Genomic DNA, 22,015 nt, shown 5'->3' with positions numbered 1-22,015 from the left:
AACAAAAAATGTTTTTAAGTGGGATATTAGTTTTATTTCATCTTGTGAGCACTAAAATTTCAAATTTTCACTCGTGGCTCACTCGATGAAATAATAATTGATATCCCATCTAAAAATACAACAAACAAACAAACAATTATCCTCTAGTTATTAGCCGATTTGAGAACTGAACTGCAACCTGAAATATCATTAAGTAGTAAAACTACTCATGTTGACCAACCTGCCAAATAATCATGTTTGAGCAGGTTAGTGGCAAGAAGTATATGTTCACAATTAAAAGACATAAAGACCTTAAAATCAAAAATCGTTTAACCTGTTATAAATTTGTTTTATATGATAAGTGATAAACTCATGATATATTTCTCATAATAGATGCACTTATCGTAACGGGTAAGGAAATTATTATTATTACTTTATTGATATTATATTATTTTAACGGACCACTTATCAAACATTATGCTCAATATACATGTAGTTTTGTGTTCAGTATGAATGGCATTGTTTGTTATTTTGTACAACCATATAGTTGAATAAAAGACTACGGACCTACAATCAGAAAACTAATTGAATTGCAAACTTGTGATGTTAATCTGTTTGTGAAATAAAGATATGACTGACTTAATTCTGTTTTCGTTTATCAAAATAAAGTTATTTGAGGAGGGTTTGTGGTATTTAGAAATTACTTTAGAAATATAATCAGAGGTTATAAATGTTAATGTGCGATATTGTATGATTTAAGACATTCTACATGTCGACTAATATTTTTGTTATATAAAGAAATGTTTTCCGTTCACAAACTACCAGTAAATCTGCTCGAGAGAGAGAGAGAGAGAGAGAGAGAGAGAGAGAAAATGGAAACCACTTATTTATGTAATGAAACATGAACACAGGTCATAAACGAGTATATATAATAATGAATAAACGCTACTTGCAAACATCTGTATGAATTTTGATATTAAGTCACATCAGCGTTTTATAACCTAACGTGGTGAGCAAAATAGCACGGTAGAAAATAAATAGGCAATTAGTTCACTGAAAATATTAGTTTAATACCTGATCGAATGGCTTTGAAATTATTATGAAGCGTCGTATTTACTTTTATTTCCCTCATAATGCTATGAATAGAACACTGGCAGTTTATTAATATACAACATACGTGTTTACGACATGACATTTTGCAATCTTATCAATATAAATTATTTATATCTTTAAATATATAAACAAAACTCAAACTCTGTCCTATAATTAAATTACGAGTACATAAATTATACTTACTCGAAAATTAAAAAAAATCATGCCTGTGTTTTTTTGAAATTGCTTTATAAATATTTCCTTAACTATATTAGTAATCATAAAGGACACTTCAGAGACCAATATTATATATACATACTTGAAGACAATAGCCACATTGCATACATTTCCTAGATTCGAAAATGAAATATCTAAATTAATTGCTTAATGAACATAAATTATTCCTTAGAGATTTACAGAAAACAAATATTAATAGCCACAAACGATATATCAGTTATAATAAACCAGCGTGACTAAGTTTATTAAATTTCTCAAGAATCTATGCGAATATACAACTATACTACTATACAACATATGTTATATTTATTGACAATTGCGCTTATGTAATATATCATTAGTTGTTAATATATCAAGTAAAGTGGTGCAAAGATATGTCCCATAATGACTGAGCACACATAGAAATATAATTTCTTTATATATATAAATATATATATATATATATAATATCATGATATAAAAGTCATAATAATATGTATTTATGAAGTGTAGATGTATGCATAACTTACGTATTTAACCCTTTCCTAACCATAGTCTTCATGAACCATATGTTTTTGTGCATTTTCAAGGTTAGAATATTATTATTAAAATGCACACAACAGTTCGATTTACTATGTATCTAATTTGTAGTATGTATCTTTCTTATCTAAAATGCATCTAATGTGCAATTAAATGTTAATTATACCAAATGAAGACACAAAGAAATTCTATTTCTGGAAGCATTTGTTGTGTGTATAATGGTAAAAAGGTCTTCATTTGAGAAGCATTTCTATACAAGTTTAAACAAGTATTAAACAATTCAATTTCTTTCTCGGAAATGATAAATACTCTCACTTCCGCATTGCGCTGTTCATAATCTATGAAATGTAATAACAGAATCTGTACTTCAGACGTATTCTGACACTTAACCCAGAAGACAAGAAATCTGCTAAGACTTGACCGCAAGGGATTTGTGTATATTGCACGTTGAGAAAACAAATTATAGCATACGCAAAGGTCTTGATTTTAAGTCTTAATCTAAACAGGAAAGGCGTTGCATGTCAAAACTGTTAGATTGTTCCGGTTGCAATGGATTATTTCCATTGAGGGATAAAAAACACGAATATAATACAAATGAAAAAAGCGTAACATTATAATGTATTTGTTTACATAGTTTCCGGCTAGGTACTTTAGAATTACATGCACAATACCAGGATGTGGACAAGGATGCCCCCTCTATATTTAAGATTGAGAATTCTTCAGATTGACATTTATAAGGGTGTTGCAGATAATTTTTAGTTGTTATACTGTAAGTTAAGATCAAAACCTGCACCCAAAGAGGAAAACACATCATGTTTTAGAGATTTATTATTTTCTGCTGGACTAGAACCTTCATGTCCTTCGGTCTGATGCAAGATGGATTAATTAAAATTAATTTCAAGGTGAGTGAATTTTCGAAGGAAAACGCGATTAACCTTTTTATTGTTAAAAAAAATAGTTTTGAACTGAATTGTAAAGAAATGTTTGGTTGATATGATTTTCTATCATTAGGCAGTGGACTAGTTCACACTATCATCACTATTTTATTAGGCAGACTGTGTGTGATGTTCATAGTTTCAAACAATAATAAGTATTTGGAGTTTACCTATTAGATTATTTTTATTTGTTTTATACTAAGTTTCCTCAAGTTAATGCATACTTTGATAAGATTTACCATTTACATTTTTACTTCGTTCGGAGTTGTTGGGATAAGAGTGAGGTTGTGCACACAAAACCACCAGTAAATTAACATTTAACTGACAGTTCCAAGGCAGTACCTAGCAATCATTGATAAACACACCTATTTTTATAAAGTGTCAATGTACTGAACTGTTTGTGGAGGTTTGTGCTATTGTACCATGTTTCTGTTTTGTGATTATTCGTTATTCTGTTCTATGTCTTTGTCGTTTACACTGTGCCAATAAACGGAGTTTTTGTTTAAACTTTCGACTATTGAGCTGTTTCTGTAGTTTTTTCATATAAACATTGGTGAGAATCAATTATCCATCAAATGTTGAGCATTGCGAGGATAACTGTATTTATCAAATGCAAAATATTAAAAACGTTACATTTTCATTTCACCTAATACGAATCAGTCGAGTTAATTGATAGAGAAGTGTCAACTCCTGGTATCACCGGCTTAAGCGATATTCTTTTATCAATTATCAAAGTTATTATCAATGATCCCGAGGACAAGAAAACTAACAACAACATTTTGCCCAGGTTCATGTTTTTTTTTCAGACGGCATCTATCTATGGGAATGAAAACAAATTTCATTTCACCAAGGTTCTAACATTATCACGCGCTGGTTAATTCAGAGGTAATCTTAGGTTGTGAAAGAGAATACAAATACATTTTACCCATCTTCTAACCTTACCATACAATGGTCTATTAAGGCGGCATTTTACGTTGTGAGGAGGACGTTCGACTACATATAAAACATTATCTTACTTAACCACGCAATGATTAATTCAGAGGCATCTAATTTTGTGAAAAAGAACAAAAAGCGTGCTCTTTCGCTTGTAGGAGGTGTCAGTATACGATATTAAAGGCATTAAACTTTATTTTCCACTAATTAAGGATTTCCAATAAATTGAGAGAACTTCCACTTCTAAACAAGATGTTTATATTGACATATGATGGTGATTTCAGCAGTAATGCGTATATAAAGTAAGTTTTATGCATAATTCCTTGATTATTCATAATTCATAATCAATCGTACACAGATGCATAAGTTCTGGTGACATTGATTTTGTTATCGTTGAGCTACTATGGTTTTATAATCACGTACATTATATTTATTATATATGTGCTGATAATTAATAAGTTGGAGGACCATAATGAAAGCGCTTCCGCATGGTTTGGTCTGGATGCATGTACAAAGTTGATTTAAATCAATCGTAACGTAAAATCGTTTTTATATGATATAAAAGCAATTACATTAAAAGGGAGTACATGTTCAGCCGAAAACAAAAGGTAAACCACAGCAGAAATAGAGACATAATAACATTTTGCTCGTTTTCCTGTTTAAACAACAAAAAGCTCTCCTAAAAACTAGTTGTTTTCTACAGAACATCAGACCAGTGTTATACATAAGTTATTTTGTTAATAAAAAACAACTTCAATTATGAATTTGTAACGTATGCGGTGTTCATTGACACTCGTTTAAAGATTGATTCATACAAATTCAAATATGTTAAAAACTTACTTGTATAACCTTAAAAAGTTACTTTAATTCAAATTGTCGTCGTAGATTTGGCTAGCCGCGAAAATTGGTCAGTTATATGACATTAATTCATCTTTACCTCACATCACACGCTATAACAGCGGACGGTTTTAAGGAAATATTCGCTCCTAATTCATGTACTTTCTCTTAAAGTATCTCATAAATCAAAATGTACGGGGTTAGCGATAACTATTGCTATAAAATACGTATATTGTGTTAATGCATACGCACTCTAACGTATTAATTGAATACTTGAATAAAAATTCACTTCTCCAACTATATCTTTTTCTACCATTTTTCTGGTCTTTTGCCTCATAAAAAATGTATGTTTTGCCATAGGCTATGTGTTGTCGCCGACGGAGTTAGTGCTTTCGTTGTGAATTATGAAGGTTTTCAAATACAATTTAGTAATATACCACATTTGAAAATAAACTCCAGAAGTAATTATACCACCAGCACGCCAGACACACAAAAACATGAACAAATCAAGTTTTATATTCAAATATGCATCAAACTAAAATTTGTAATGCTTAACACAAATAGTCACATCTAATATTTTAACCACTATAAGCACGCCAAGCACGTCGCAGAAAATCCGCCAATATACATTGTACCATTTGCCATGTTGCCATTTTAATTGATAATAATATGTAGAAAGAAAAGGTCTTCCATGCAAATTATTAATGTTAATAATTATACTTAAAGCAAAATAAGTATAAGTGATACAATTGTCAGCCATACCAGTTTTTAAGATACTTGTTAAATATCCAAGGCGTCATATACATCGCCTCACAGGGATGTACATGTTTGTCTAACAACAGAAACACCATCATCTACAGCAATCTTTTGAAGTTTTTGTTAATACTTGCGAGTACAACAAATGATACTATAAGCTGGAGACCATTAGCAAGGTTAGTATTACTGCTTTAATCATTAATATTCTATGTCCCTTGTTCGACAGAAACACATATTGGTGCATGAGGATGCGCTGCGCGGCGTTTTTGTTACATTTTGCTTGAATAATAGAATAAGGATCATTCTAAACTACAAACTTAATCCAACGTATGAATAAACTTTATCGGTTTTAATGACAGACAGACGATACGAATACGATGCAACCTCTTTGCGTCAAAAACAAATTGACAATCATAAAGATGTGCCAGGCGTCTCTAAAATATTTCGCTTCAATGAACAAGAGCAGTCTCAAATCCCATTTGAGCGCAGCCAAACTTTTGAGCATGCACAACCGGCTGGCTACGGCCGATATGTTGGCTCAGACGTTTCTTAAACCAAAAGTTCTGAAAGCGGTAATATTGAACTCACAGATTGGTTTCGACTGTGCAGCGATCGCTTTTGTCCAGACAGTAGTGTTCATTCTTTGCAACCTATTTGGCGACCAAGCTACACATTGTAACATCATTTTGAAACACGTATTCACAGAATTCAAAAATAATTTTATTATATTTCTTTTTACTCATCACTATGTCCGGAGACAAAGAAAACAAATAAACAGTTCCCGCAACAGAAATGCAACATTCCTGGTTTGCTTAACATATTTAACAATTTGCAGAGAATTATGTCGATTCTTTCTCTTAATCACAGATTGGTTTTGCCTGTAAGGCGATGGGTTTGGTCCAAAGAGTAGTGTTCATTCTCTACAACCTATTAACGACCTATCTACGCATTGTAGCATCAATTTGTCACAAGTATTCAAAAAGTCAAATGAACTTCATGTATATTCTAGTCATCTTCAATCATCACTTTGGCCTGAAAACAATGAAAACAAAAAAAAAACAGTACAATAACCATTTTGAAGTACACCCTGTGTATATAAATAATGTTTTGATCGGTGATCGATATACAACCGATCCGTAGTCACCGACCACTTCCTGTAGAGTCAAAACCAGTTACGGACGATTGGCTGACTAGACTAGTCGACGAAAGGTTTTAATCAGTCGCAAACGTAATCAGCAAATAGTTCCTGATCAATCACTGACAAGTAACAAAACAGTCATACAGATAGATGATTGGCGATCATTCCTTCATTCCAAGGTATGGGGAGATGTGGTTATACCGATCTCAGCGTCCACAACCCTATCTCGAATGAAATATTGAAAGTATTAAGGGGTTGCACCGTTATGACATGGGCGGATTTTATTTTCAACAGTCGCTTATCAATATTCATTGGAAAAAAGAGCAGTGGATTTAAGAGATGAAATGATGTCATATGATGCGTTTATCTTCTGAAAACTACATCATATTCATGTTACCAAAGTAGAAAGTGACTGATAGATAGAAAGATATACACTGTTTTATGTTGATGCACTGTCCAAATATTTTGAATGTATTGGAACGTATTAAAAGGGACTCTCAGACATTTGTAAAAGGCATGTTTCGGGCTCGATTGAAATTATTGAGAATCGTTTTATTTGTATCATTATCTTCTTTATTGCTTCCTCAAAATAAGAAATGTCCATACATTTTGCATTTGAAGTCGATGCCTTTGAACTACGTTTATAAAACTATAAAACCGTGCATCCTCAGCTGAAAAACTACAACCACTTACAGAAAGCGGAACACTACTTCAGGTACTTGCGCTCAATTTAAATGAGCTGGAACATTGATATATTTTACCTAATATCCACATTATTGTCAAAGAACGCAGATAAACGTTTTAACTGAATTACGTGATAAATGTTTACTGTTTGGTTAATGCGTAATGGCGTCAATTATTTAGAGAGTGCCATGAATCAACTTGCATGTCTTGGCTTTCGTGTAATTTTGTTTTCAGAGTAGTAATCATCAAAAGTCGAAATTGAGTTTTGACGCCGATAAATATTAAAAAAGGGCAAGTTTACTGTGAGCGAGTAGGATATTAGATTACGGACAGGAATGTAAACGGAGAAGCCACTATGAGTCAACCCTTGTATTCAGAAAAGGACATTTTCGATGAATTAACTCTCTGTTGCCAAGAATTATTCCCAATACGTAACTGTAAAAACTTAATTCTGGTTTCAGATGCTGTTCGCTATGTTCACACTAATCAAAATTAAGGGTAAACTGAGGGAAACGTTTGCTAAATGTTCCAGATATGTGTTTCAATGGAACCGTTGTTCCATCTTCATGTGGTGATTTTAATAGGTTGGTTCTCATATAAATCATTTTACAAATCAAGAATGAATGTCTGATCCTACTAAATGTGATATAGTCCTTTGATAGGCATATTTGTTGTGTTCATTGGGATTGTGCAAGAATAACCGTTAGCTATCGCACTCATGGGAATTGCCAGTTTTTTTTAAAACTAAAAAGGACTGGTTTGCAGAGAAAGATGTATACACATTTGTAACGTGGTAGTCGCAGGCTCAACATCATTACATACCATAATCAAGATAGTGTTTTTTTAGTTGCTTAAGAGCCTGCAACAGTGCAAAAGTGGTTGAGGAAGGTCAAAAACTAAAACGTTGCAAAATTTCAGAATTTATTTAGTTTAGAGAACGATCTGTTTTGGGGGAAGTTAAACATACATTCTTGGTTACATGTTTTGGGGTAGTAATGTGAAGACCAAATTTTACAAAAGAAATTATCATTAGATTTTTTATACAAAAGCAATCACATTTTTCGGAATCGTCTGTCCACATTATAACATATCTTTTGTGTAAAAATGCCTCAGACTAACTGATCAACAAAGTCTTGAGAGTTCCAAATGATATCTTTTTAAATAAGAAAGTTATTCAATAAATTGATAAAAAATAGTGGATGAAATTCATTTCCTGGTCACGAAAATGCAAATATCTTTTTTAGAATAGCTGCAATCACCACAGAACCTCTAGACATGTTATTGTAGTGAATTAGTTAATTAGTAGTATTGACCATTTTGACACATAAACGTTTTGTATTATGACAATATCTGGAAAATGTAAATGCTTTTTGATTGGAAATCTGATCAAAACATCGTTCGTTAAGATTGCTCAACGCCTTATTACAAATTCACATGTTGCAACGGATAAATGAATAAGGCTTGCTAAATATTAAGCCTCAAATTAAAAAATGTATTTTTTAAATAGTTTGAGTTTTGGTCCTTTGAACGACTTTTGCACTGCGAAACACTTTTAAGCTCAGTCGACTAAATAAAAGACACAACGTAAACTTGTGTGTGTCAGTTTCTGACAATATCGCAATTATGTCACCACTGTTTCATCACGATGTTGCATATAAAAGTGATAGAACCTGACACATTGCCACTATTCGCCCTGCCTGGTGTCTGCATCGGCGTCGGCCACCGGTTATGGTTAAAGGCAAGTTTGCATCGTCACTTATAACGCCAACAGTTGTACAGAACCAACACAAAATGAGGTGAAACTCCATATCATTCTAAATACAAATTATGACCGCTAATTGACTTTGTAATTTAGGTTTAAGTTTAACTCTTATTGACTATGGAACTTCAGTTTAATTTTAAGGGCACATTGTGTCCTGTTCCTGTTCAAGTTTTGAGCAAGTTAGAATGTTTACCAACTATATCTATATCCTTCATTCACTTCACATAAATATGTTCCTTTGGCTTTAATTACTCATACAGAAGATATTATTCCAAAACATTTAGACGTGTTTCGCCATGTACGACCTGTTTAGTATAGTTGTTTCCAAACAATAAATCAACATCAAAACAGTCAGGTATAATCACTAATTTGAATTTTTGCCCACAGGGAGCGTTTTGTTAATATTGTTAAACGTATGCGTCGTTGATACGATGTATGGATTATGTCAGTTGTCGTTAAATTATAATTATTCTTAACGTGGACTAATCGAAACTTTGTCGCTTGATAAAACATGATGAATTATCCAGACAAAGTAAAACACATTCTTACCACATAACATATTCACAAAGACAATTTTTCGAAAGTTTAATGATCTTGTATGTAAAATGAATTGTCTATGTACACATATTTCACAGAAACCTATGGTTTACGTTATCGAGGTGGTTTAATAGACGATTACAGCCTGTACGGCCTTTTTACTCATCATTTACGAAATTTTAGACGAAGAACCACTATTATCTGTGCATTCAAAGGCAATTAAATAGGTTTTTGTCAAGGAAATATTGAAAATATATTTAAGACATAATAGACTTTACATTAATGATTATCAACTTTAAAAAGTACATGTATGATGTACATGTATGATATTTCGTATTCGGCGTTTCACGAAAAGCCTGGCTGTTTGCTGCCTTTCGCGAAAAGCCCGTCTTTCCGGATTTTTGAGAAACTCACTCCAATTACTTCATTTTTGTAAAGTTTACATTGAAAAAAATATTTCATACATATTATTAAACTTGCATCTTCTGGTTATCAACTTGTACAAATGTACATCTTTGTTATTTCGTATCGGCGTTTTTTCCTTGTTTCCTTTGGTTTTGCTTTTTATTATAATAATTTGATGTCTGCATTCAACAAGTTTGTCTTATATTTGCTTATACTGTCTTGGATTAAACTGATTTTTGATCTGTATTCTGGACTCTAGACTAACACATCCATTCATTAAATAAAATAATTTTTCGTTGTAATCTAATGCGCAAACGTGAAGAAAGACCTACTATGATAATTCTATGTTCACTTTTTTCATTATTTATATAATGTAAAGACATACGACGTATGCTATTGGATATTATTGTTTTTATTCATTCACAGACTAATAAGAAGGAACTAAATATGGTCTGTATTTAGTTAAATGTCCTATTTCTCTTGGCGTTCATGTTATCGATGACACATTTATCAGCTGAGGCTATTGCCCACCGCTCTCATTTCTAATAACATAGTAATGATTCCTTTGTATTTATAAAATTTAAACACGTCCATATACTTTCAAACAATTGATATCACCGCCACCTTAATATGTTTAGCAAGACACCATTAACGGTAAAGCAATGCTGATGCTGGAGTCGTCAGTAGTTTGTGATCTGTTTGTACTAAATTCTCTTTGTGTCTCTAGTCCTGCCTCTTAACATGGATTTTTTTTAAATATTCGACAACAGGGCTTCTCCTTGTACCTTTATTGTATTATTGAATGGAAGACTTGTTTAAATTTAAACCTTTACGTTATTACTATCTTGGTTTTATAATTAATTACTCAGTTTAGATGTCAACGGGCAGATTAAGATTAGCAAGAGTTCTATTATCATCTGGAAGTAAAAACTCATTTAAGGCGATGCTAGCCAAATGCATGACTGAAATTAAGTATTTATTTATATATAATGTATAGTTTTTAGAGACATATTTGTATTTCTGTAACGGTTGAGAACATCTTTGGTGTCGTTTGTCATCTCTCCGATATAGTGTCTAGACATAGACACATACTATCCTTGGTTAAGAATAAAAGACCCATACGTAATTTCAAATATGTTCTTGTCATTTTGTACTGCGCCAAATATGAACTGCATAATATTATATTTACATCACAAATAAGGCCATAAGCATTCTTTTTTATATTGCAAGCAAGCAAGCCAACACTTACTTTGATATTGCTCTGACAGATAAGAAACAAAAGACACACAAGAAAGTAATCACGGAATATTTAATATCGTGCATCCACCTTATAGCTGATGTTTAGATATATGTTTTCATCACTTTATGTATCGATTATGATGTAAATTAAATGCATTTGTGCTTAGTCTGATAGTGTACATGAATTTGAGGCAAGCCATCTGGGTAAACTATGTTATTCAATTCCATGTATTGCTTTTAATGTTTCATCCATTATTCAACTTTTTTCTATTGATTTTCTAACTTGATAACATAATAACCCCTTTATATCAGTTCTAGATATGTTTTTATAGACTTCCTTGAATAAATTGTATAATTGAAATAAAGTTTTATACCAGACACGTCCAAATAATTCCTAGAAAACGTATTTATACTGTCTTTAGTTGTTGTCGATCTGCTTAAAGAGTTTAAATATTCAAAGGTCATGCGCGCAATAATGTAAACATGCTACAAGGATTCACTCATTATGCACATGTACTGAAAATATTCATGTAATTTAAGAAACAGAAAGCATGTTTTTCTGCACTCCAGAAAGAACTCTTCAATTAAAATTATCAAATTTTGCTGAATATTCTCCATTCAATTTGTCTGTGGCCTTTCATGTGAAATAAATGAAATTTTAGGGGATGAGATGATCTGATTAAAGGTGTAATTAATTATATTTTATGCAAGTGACAGACGAAAATTGCGTTCTTAACTACAAGATAACAATCTCGTGTTCGCTGACAATTATTTGAGAAAATAACTAATGATTGCATTTGGGATAGCTTCGTTAAGGAAACTGTCAGTTTACAAAAAGAGAGGAAACTACTATCTTTCTTGAACAATAAAGTAGTTTTTTTTCTTACATTTGCGGAAATGGTTCCCTTAACAGCTATCGCATTTTGATGGTTGCACTTAGGCTGATTTGGTCATTGTTTAACTGCAGTGTAATTCACTATGGTGATAAACTGATGCATATGACGAGTATATATTGTTTCGTCTCTAATCATGCTGGCTTAAGGATCATATTCAAATCAGAAAATACATTCTATACAAAAAACATGATCCCAAATACCGTGTGCATGACTAGTAAGATGTCGGTTATAGAAAAATGTAAATTTATACAGACATCAATAATAATAAAGTCCTATCCATGAAACGCAAAAGTCAACCTGATATTTCAAGAGTTCAAAGTGTTTTTAGATATTTATTTACGTGGATTTCTTTCTCGTAGTTTTTGTTTTGATAAACACACGTGGTTTTTTATATAGTATATATGAACTGTGTTGTTTGTGCTGTTGTTCCATGTTTCTAGTTTGTGATTTTTTGTTTTTGTGTTTTATGTCTTTGGCGTTTACCCTGTGTCATTAGGCGGGGTTTATGTTTAAACCTTTGGCTACTGAGCTACTGTTTTTGTAGCTTTTCATATAATATTGAGTGGTACTTTTGATATTAAAACCGAAACTAGACACAACAAAAAATATTGAAGACTTTTTATATTGAATAAATTAAGTCAAGCTTACATGGGAGTCCATGGTATGATAGATTAACTAGGTTTAAAACATCTTTTGGCAAATGAGGCAAAGCTGCATGCGAGCATCCATCACGAGACATAACTTAATACGCATTTGTACCTGCTGTCTAAACTAATTTTAGATTTTTTACAGCTATATAACGTAATTGACTATGTTGATTAAGATATAAACAGTAATTAAGGCAGTTGTAAGACACCGAACAAAATCATCGTGTAAAACAATATGGTAGCAACTTTCCAACAGTTTGTTGCAGTCAATGAGAAAATCCATGTGTTGCAGTATTGCAATCTGAGGCTTTGAAAAGATAAATATAAAACCAGAGCCTGCATTTTAGCTAAAAAGGAATAGTTAATATAGACGCCATACATATACAGCTTAATAGGTAATGACTTGCATATCCATATAAACATGTTCTAGTTCAATATTTCAAATCATTCAAATGCAACAAAATTCAAAGGACTGCAATTGCTTGATTAACGAAAAGTCTTAAGAAAGAAAAGCATATTCCAAACATAAAGGTATTTTTTATGATATTATATGACCGAAGCTATCAAAATTTAAGGAACTATTTCATTATACCTTTTTTACTTCGATTTACGATTTTTACTTCGATTTACGATTTACCGATCATTTTTGATAACTACGAATATGTCAGTATTTTGTATAAATAAGGTATAAAAAAGTGTTTCAGATAGACCCTCCTAACCTTACTTTTCACCTTTAACAGTCCAAATTGATAAACTAGCAATTGCTGCTGTTAAACGATCCAATACACGCATTTAACCTCAATTAAACATATTGTTGAACATAAAACCGTCTGCCAAATTTGAGCAAGAATTAGATAACCCGAAGGTCATGAAGTTATTCGGCTTAAAACATTACTGACTTCACAAGATTATGAATTCCAATATTTACACCGGAAACTATCAATGTTTTGCAATACAATGCCAAATAACATTTTTATGCACAAAGGACACTTTCTTGCATTCAACTTCAATAACATGAATATGAATACTTGACCATTTGAACTCTTTCTTTCTGTATTTACATCCGGAGCCGTATAACTAGGAAAACGCCACATATTAAGGCACTTCATGCACTTATTGCTTGTCCTTTACCCTTTTAAATTATTGTTCTACAATTACCGGTAGTTCATAATGAACTGAATATTTCAGAAATGTTTAAGGCTGCCGCGTCAGTATCGGCCACCTGGTATGATAGAACACTTTTATCCAGAATAGCTTCCAGGTTGCAGCAATGCGCAATATATATAAAAAAAGATAAAAACAAAAGTAAACTTTTTCTGAAATGCAATTTAGTTTTAACTTTATGAAATAAAACTTTATGATGTTTAGTATCTACGTAATAAATATACTCACATTGATACGATACATTTGTAATTTTTCGATGATCTAGATATTTGGTTCTGTGTTATCAAGTGCAATCCTTTTGACAAATGGGTCTGTTGCGTTTCGTGTGAGCTGCTTATCCAATAAGTTTCAATATGTCTATGGCGCCCTTCTCTGCAATAAACCTTTATTAATTACATCATGTGTGTCATTTGCATACCTATAAACATCTCTGACTGTCGTCTGGTGCATTAAATTGATTGGATATAGACACATTGTACAACAATTCATTGTTTTTTTTGGCAAGGTAATGCTATGAAAAAAAGCAAAAATGTGTAGTGCATTTTTTCCTTGATTTTGTATTAGATAGATACTTAGATACTTCTTATTCCCCCACAAGTGAAGAGATTAACATATATACATATGAATACAAAGAATATATACATACATCGCTTGATATGATATACACAAACATTCAAAGAACATTATGATCTTGTATAGATGGATATTACGAATATTAAACATTTCAAGTAATCATTAACACAATCGACATCTCCATTGCACATACAATTATGTATAAATAGTCAGATGTAGTCTTTAATTGACAAAATATATGAACGACAATTATTCAGAGATATCTACTCAAGATGTATTACAGACAATCTTTACCTGGCGCTTTCTGTGTAAAATACAAGTGAACAACATTTGTCCAAATTAGTAATAGCCGGAATATAATAAAGTAAACACTAAGGTTGCCTTAAACAAAACGACAATTAAGAGTATATAAGGTATAATAGTGAAAACCGTTATTGAAGCTTTTTAGTAATCCAAAGTTACACCAGCCGCAAGAGTCTTACTATTGCAACTGTACATGTCATTGTCATTATCGACTTAAAAATGTCGATCCCACACTGTTCGTAAATTGTATCCCAAAGGGAATTAAGGTACTCTTCTTTCGCATGAAAATTAAATAAGAGATGAACAATACAATTGCATGTCCATAAATAACAGTATTTACAAATTTGTAAATATTAGCGTGACACAAATATTTCAAAATCATGCTTACAGATTGGTCGCAATTTGGGTTTATTTCTTGCAATAATCCATAGTGGCGAACAATTATTAAAAGATATCATATTTTGCATTGCTCGATTTTCGTTCACGGTTGTCTACCTGGGAGTAACACAATTTTATCAATAGTTGTTTTCCATTCATACTTGGATGAAATTGCCCAGTATTTATATACTGCGTTATGTAATCGACTTAAGCGCATTTTTGGCACAGCCGATAGAATGTCAGGTACAAATCTACAGTTTGTCTACCAAAGTTGATAAAGCGTATTTAGTCTACTGTTGAAGATGATCTTCGCTAAATATTGACACGGAGGTGTGCATATTTGACCGAAAAACTGAAGTTTTTTACAATCGATAAATACTTCAGTAGATGTAATGTGCAAAGTATAAAAGTATATAAAACGAATTTAGGAGCACCACTTCGTTGAACTCCTTACATGTGTTGTACACAAAACCTATGCGCTACTTCAAATCTCTGAATTTCATTCTTTGATATATTAGTCCATAGTTGGTTTAGGACAATTACATTCGAAAGATGTAACGCATCAATCTGTCATTTCTGAAACGTTATGATTTCGTCTGTCATACCTTCTTACAATGTGTAGACAAAGACATACATTATAGTTTGTTTTGAACGATATTCCAAATATCATTTTATTTCAGACACTGAACGTACAAACGCCACCAACATACCAACAATACCTTAAATTAGTTTACCGATAAATGATAAAATTGCCTCATTGAAACGGTCAATCCAACAAGAGGTCACTGCGACACGAGTTCATTTGTTTTTTAGTTGGTTTATAGACACAACACCTCACACAGGTCCAAAAATTTATCCAATTACTACGGTACCATAATTAAACCATATATTGCTTTTTTCGGGGGTGGGATGGGGTTGGGTGGGGAGAAAGAACCGCATATCCAAAGTTGTACTCCATATCAAGCCAAATGATGGAGCCGTCACTGTATACACAAGCTACACGAGAAGCAGTTCATTGTGCCTTTCATATGTGATTTCGAAATCGTGTTAATACGAAACATATGTGTATTCAATTATGACTTTAGTTATATATTTCAGTTTAATATATATCTCAGGTGCACTTTTTCTGACAAGTATCCGAGCTAAAAAATCAGTTATGTATGCAATTATCGCTTTGCGCTCTCCTTCTGAAATAAAACACTGCCTTAAGCTCTGTTAAACGCATCCTGGGTTTGATTTGCATATGTTATATAACCTCTAGCACTCGTCTATTAAATATTGAGACGTTGTACGAATGCAGTAACAGCATTTGATTGGTGTTTTAGTAAAACATAAAGCCTCCCTTAATAGCAACATTCTTCTTGCCATTGAAAACACGAATACATAATATTGCACGATAGACGTGATTTCCAATTATAATTTTCTGAAAAAAAGAAAATGACATTTTAACCAACTTATACAACTTGAGACAATGACTCAGTTCTACAATTGAAAAAGCAAAACTGGTAGTGTATCGATAGTTTTATACGAAACTATTAATATATTAACAGTCGATTTTTTAATTACTATTAATAGTAATATGTCTTTTCACAATTAAAATAGAACAATTTTATTAGAGATCTGGTATGTTCGTTCTATTAAACATGAACTTAATGAATACCACGGTAGTTATAATCTCATCAATAATTATAATAAAATAATACAAATAGGTTAGCTTTAATTCAAGCGTTGTATGGTTTCCTTTTTTAGTTGCAATTTAAATCTCCTGTTGAAATAATGAATTAAAGATCATTTTGGCATTTATATGGTAATGGTACTAAGTCTTGTAATAAATTGACATTTTTCATGCATTGTCATATTTTTTTGAAGCACGTTCTGTGCAGTCATGCTCAATTTAATGGTTCTGTATCAAATCAATGAAATTTAGCCTCACACTGATGTGTAAAATAATGGTCATAAACATTTAAATGATTTCCTTTTTTTCTATTAAATTTGACCTTATACGAAACACTTCACAACACCAATGACATACGATCATACTGTTGTAGCCAGCGTCATGAATAATTTTGTTTACAGGAAACCTGCTACGGTCTGGATTGCAAGGAAGGTAATTTTAGATATAAGTAATATCATGTTGCGCATTCGACGTCTCTTAATTTAATGTTTCACACGCTGACAATAACTCTCTGATTCTTACATATCATTTTCTCAACTCATATTCATGTTACTAATATTTACACTACTGAGAATGTTTCTTCAATAACTGACCATTTAAAATATATTCATCAAATGATATCCAATGCCAACTATGCGCTAAGGCATGGTACGATTTCAATTTGAAAACATCAATGTATATTACCTTTTTTTCTAAAAAACATTGCAAAGTCTAGGTTTACTATCGCGTCGTTTGTGTCGATTTTGCATGTGTTTTAATTTAAATAGTTTAGTGCCTTCATTTTGTTATGCGTGGAAATGTTTTAAGGGATCGACTCAATATAAAATTTCGTTTCAAGGGCCAAAATAGAAAACCTTCAATAATGTTAATATGTGTTTTATCTGAAATCGATAACAGATATCGTTTCCAATAACCTTTTGTTGATGTTCAGAGTGTTTGAGCATTTAGCAAATTTTACGAAATAATATTTTCACGCATTTGATGAAACCTGTCATATGAAATGTAGGTCTCGGTGTCATCTAGAGCAAATTCGGCTTTGGTTTATGTCGTGTGAACATGTAGGTCACAATGTCAAATATCAGAAGCCTCCGTTGTAGTCAACAATTGCCAGAGTGTTGCTACTATTGAATTAAATGAATCTTTATCAAAATATTTGTCTTAATAAAATCTCGGACGTGTTTGATTCTGAGGCTTATCATAATTTATCAGTATACATGTATAAAGCCGGGTTATTACATCAAATTTAACTATGAGTCATGTCAGATGGACGCTATTTAAGTATACCTGAACGCATGTTTGTTTCTTCATTTACAAACCAATACAACTGTACTATGAATTATATTGTCTCTTATGTTTTGGACCCCTTTTAAACTTTACAGCCATAAAAATACGCATCTAGTTAAGGGTTTCGCATATATTTTGTTCTGTGGCAAAACCTTATTGAAATAAACATATAAAATTGCAAAATACCTAATGATATTCAAGACACGATGGTTTTTGTTAATTCACATTATTTTTTAGTGATATAAATGTTGAGAGTGACCTGTTTTTGTGCTTCATTGTTAACACAACAAAAGGTCATAAACAACCAAAATGCACAAATTTAAAGCTATATTCTAAACACTGCAGGGCAAATAATAAAGTAGTTATAAATCAAGTTTGATGTATAAACCGGTATGTGCTGTATATGCACATGGTATATATGATACATATAAATACACGTCTATTCACGGACATTCGTACTATTTGGTTTCCTCGCCTGCTAAAAAAAAAAAGTTACAATTTTAGACATAAATAACACTCTAGGTATCGTTCCCTTCTTCCTTAAGCTTTTACTTAATAATATTATGTTTTAACTATTTCTGAAAACTAATATATGACGTCGTATGATAGAACGTAAAGTCCTTATCTATATTGTCTCAAATAATAAATTTAAATAATATCTTACTACACTAATAGGGAATAAAATATATTTGAAACATGTTAGGATGCTGTCATTAATGCCTAGCGCCAAAATTCATTTTTGCGCTAGACAAAATAGCCCACAGATATCCTATGCGGAATTATATGGGTTATACAAATTAATCCACTTCATTAAGCCACACAAGACTCAATAGCCACATGCCTATTGTCAGCTGCACAAAATATCATGTGTGATTGCTGAGATTTACAGGACTACGATTTTAGAAATTTTAGAGGATTTTTTTCTGTATATATAGTTTAATAAGAGTACTACGCTATCAGATAATGACAAAATGGACGCTTTACTTGACTTTTGGTTCACAATTCCACTTATGGATAGTTTCGGACCTAGATGTTTTACTAGGACATCCCCACTAGCAAAACAAAGACAACAACTATCAAAAACACTGTTTTAATGCAATATATATTTACATTACCAATAGATTCATTTGTCTGTCACAATACAAGATATACGCCTACCAATGTTTTGTTTTAGAATAATAAAAACACATAAAAATTCGAGAATGACGTAATCGCACATCTTACTTTACAGTTTCGTCAAAAAAGACAATATCATGAAACACTTGCTACGGTGTATTTTACATAATAAATGATCAAACGACGCCAACCCAGTCATCTAGCAAAACTTGCACGCCACTTATCTGTTTTATATTGTTATTTGTATGTTATGAATTGGAAAATATTTGAAATAAGGATATAGATACGTTTAAGTAAAACAGCAAACGAATGGGGAAAAAATGAAAAACAAGCGAGGCCGTGAGGATTCTTGGTGCTTAATTAAACAAACTGAATTTTGTTTCTAAACATCCATTTTATGAAATATAAGGCGAGGCCTTCAGGTTTCTTGGTGCTTGATTTAAATTATATACACTGAATTTTGTTTCTTAACGCAAATTTCATGAAATTCATGAAAAGAAAAAAAAATGTATCGACTTGAAATTTGAAACTACATGGCCTATACACTAACAAACTTTTGCCTAGTACTCAATCGATTATTATAAAGAAAATAACACTCTACTGTCGAGGTTAACCATGCGAGACGATAGATGCGATTTTTTTGGCACGAGAAACACCAGGATACTGAATTTAACGCAACACAAGTTGTATTTCCAACATATTGATACCGCACATTCAAGCTACTGCCAAAGATGTTGTTGCCAGACAATGCGCCTTCACCTTACTTTTAACTAATATAAAACGATATTTTGGTTTAAATGTCAATTTGTCTATAATCCCTTGCTTCTTTGAGTAATACCTAGAAGTATCATAGTACAGTTAGAATAAAATGGCAGGATAAAATAGTGAACACCTGTAAAAAATATGCTTGAAGTATGTGTATAATGTTGTATATTAAAGTACCGATAAATGCGTCGAGATCAAGTGAAACTACGGCGAAAAACCCATTTAGAGACAATGTGAAATGATGAAAACAAATACTATTATAAATTATGGTCAAAAGAGGGGGCAAACTACAAAAGACGTCTCAGGACGTAATATTCTTATTATACATCAATAAGAACTTGTGTCCATAATCAAGACAATCAAGATCTTACTTTTTATATTTTGAGAATAAAAATAGATTAGTCAAGATGCCATAATAACGTAATCGTACGGCGTAGCTCGATATTCCAAAAGAGAGATGTGGAGTTTCAAAAATAAATAGCCAAATTTGTTTCAACTGAAAAACTATACCAGATAATAAGAGGAATTTGATTTTCGCTTTTTGATAATTTTAAAAGTATAAAAGAAAAAAGGAATGTTGCTCTTGTCCAAAAATACAATTGTTATGAATCACAGTTATACTTCAGTTGGTAATTGTTGTTGTATTTTTTGGAAACATGAAAAAAGTAGACAGTTAATGGCGCTTTAGTGATGCCAACACATTGAGAATATCCATTTATATTATCATTTTGAACCATTTCTAAATGACTCATCGATAACGTACCCCGATTTCCCTTTTGAGGAAATTTTGGAAACAGGATTATCTGAATTGATTAAATTCAAGAAATATAATTGAACAATGTAACCCAATAACTACAACTCCGTAAGTAATTTGAGCATTTGTCATGACAAAAATAAAGTTTCGAAAATAGAACTATTGACCAATAATTTTATTTTCGAAACTTTATCTTTGTCATGACAAATTGCATAGTTCATAACATAATTTTATTTAAGACTCAAGACAGACGTAATTGTCAGAATTGTGGCAGCGTATAATTTAGGGTCACATGACATCAGCCTCGTCTGTCTACAATGCTGTCTTGATCATCCGTTCCAAAAACTGTAGCATGGCTTTACAAAATATGCCATTACAAAATATGCCATCTATAGAGACATGAATCCAATAAAACAAATGGATCAACAGCCAAGCTATTTAATGAAAACCTTGTTTGGACGCATTGTCAATTTAAGAGTGGATTCAAATGCCATTCTGAACACAGATTGCTATAAGCATGGTATACTTTGGGTTATAAAAAGTTATCCCATTTTGTCGTGGTTAACGGTGAGGTAAATAGTAGACAATTGTATATCTGTAACTGTTTGGTTGCCTAAGGATGGACACATATGTTTGATCGAGTATTTTTTTGTCTTAAAATTATCATTTAATTAAACGCGTAAAATAAATAACCTGCATGAGGCAGTATAATGTTTTTATGTCATGCAGGAAACTGATTTAAATTGTCAGAAGCAATTGTCTTGGGGCGTCAGTTTTACGAGACACACATAGCCAAATTGCGTTTAATTAAATTGTTTTTCCTCAGGTATCTTAACACAAAAAATGGGTCCTTTTCGATCAGGTAATGAAAAGTACAAATAAATGTAGTTCGCCATGCTGTACATACACTTAAATGACAAGACAAGGTAATTTGTTTAAAATGTCTATGCATGCCTAGACAAATGAACGTGCATGGAATTTCGCAAATCTGTTCGGCTGTTGTTTTTTTGTAAGTGGAAGAATTACGAATGAAAACAAAGTTTGTTTAACCTAATCATAAACAAAATTAATCTCTAGAAACAATAGTTAGAAAAGGTCAGTATTTAGTTTAAACATATTTTATTCATCAATACATGTCAAATACAATGTAAATCAAATACAAGTACAAATGTTATAAAACGGATGAGAACGAAAGATAAATAAATCTTTTAATGTTCTTCTCCAAACAATTTGTAGAGTGCTTTTTTAAGTGACGGACATTATATAAACTCTATATAGATGACAAAATGAAAATCATAACGATGAATATAAAATAACAGAATGTTGAACTATATCTGGGACATATGATAACACGGTTACTTTATTACTAGTATCACGCAATATCGTTAATTGAATTCAAACGGAGAA

At 31.9% G+C, this 22,015-nt stretch overlaps 1 protein-coding gene across 1 annotated transcript in view; it reads left to right on the top strand.

Moving 5' to 3' along the window:
• The window catches only part of LOC128206182 (RYamide receptor-like), a 49,761-nt gene that overhangs the window by 4,654 nt on the left and 23,092 nt on the right, over positions 1 to 22,015 (top strand). Inside the window, exon 3 of the mRNA XM_052908492.1 lies at positions 10,812 to 10,836. Within this exon, the coding sequence (XP_052764452.1) occupies positions 10,812 to 10,836 (25 nt within the window). The remainder of the gene's footprint in view (positions 1 to 10,811; positions 10,837 to 22,015) is intronic.

This window comes from Mya arenaria, chromosome 2 (genome assembly GCF_026914265.1).
Source record: "Mya arenaria isolate MELC-2E11 chromosome 2, ASM2691426v1".
In the NCBI taxonomy this organism is placed as follows: Eukaryota; Metazoa; Mollusca; class Bivalvia; order Myida; family Myidae; genus Mya; species Mya arenaria.
Note: the sequence above shows the minus strand (reverse complement) of the source record. Positions and strands in the feature narration are given on the sequence as shown.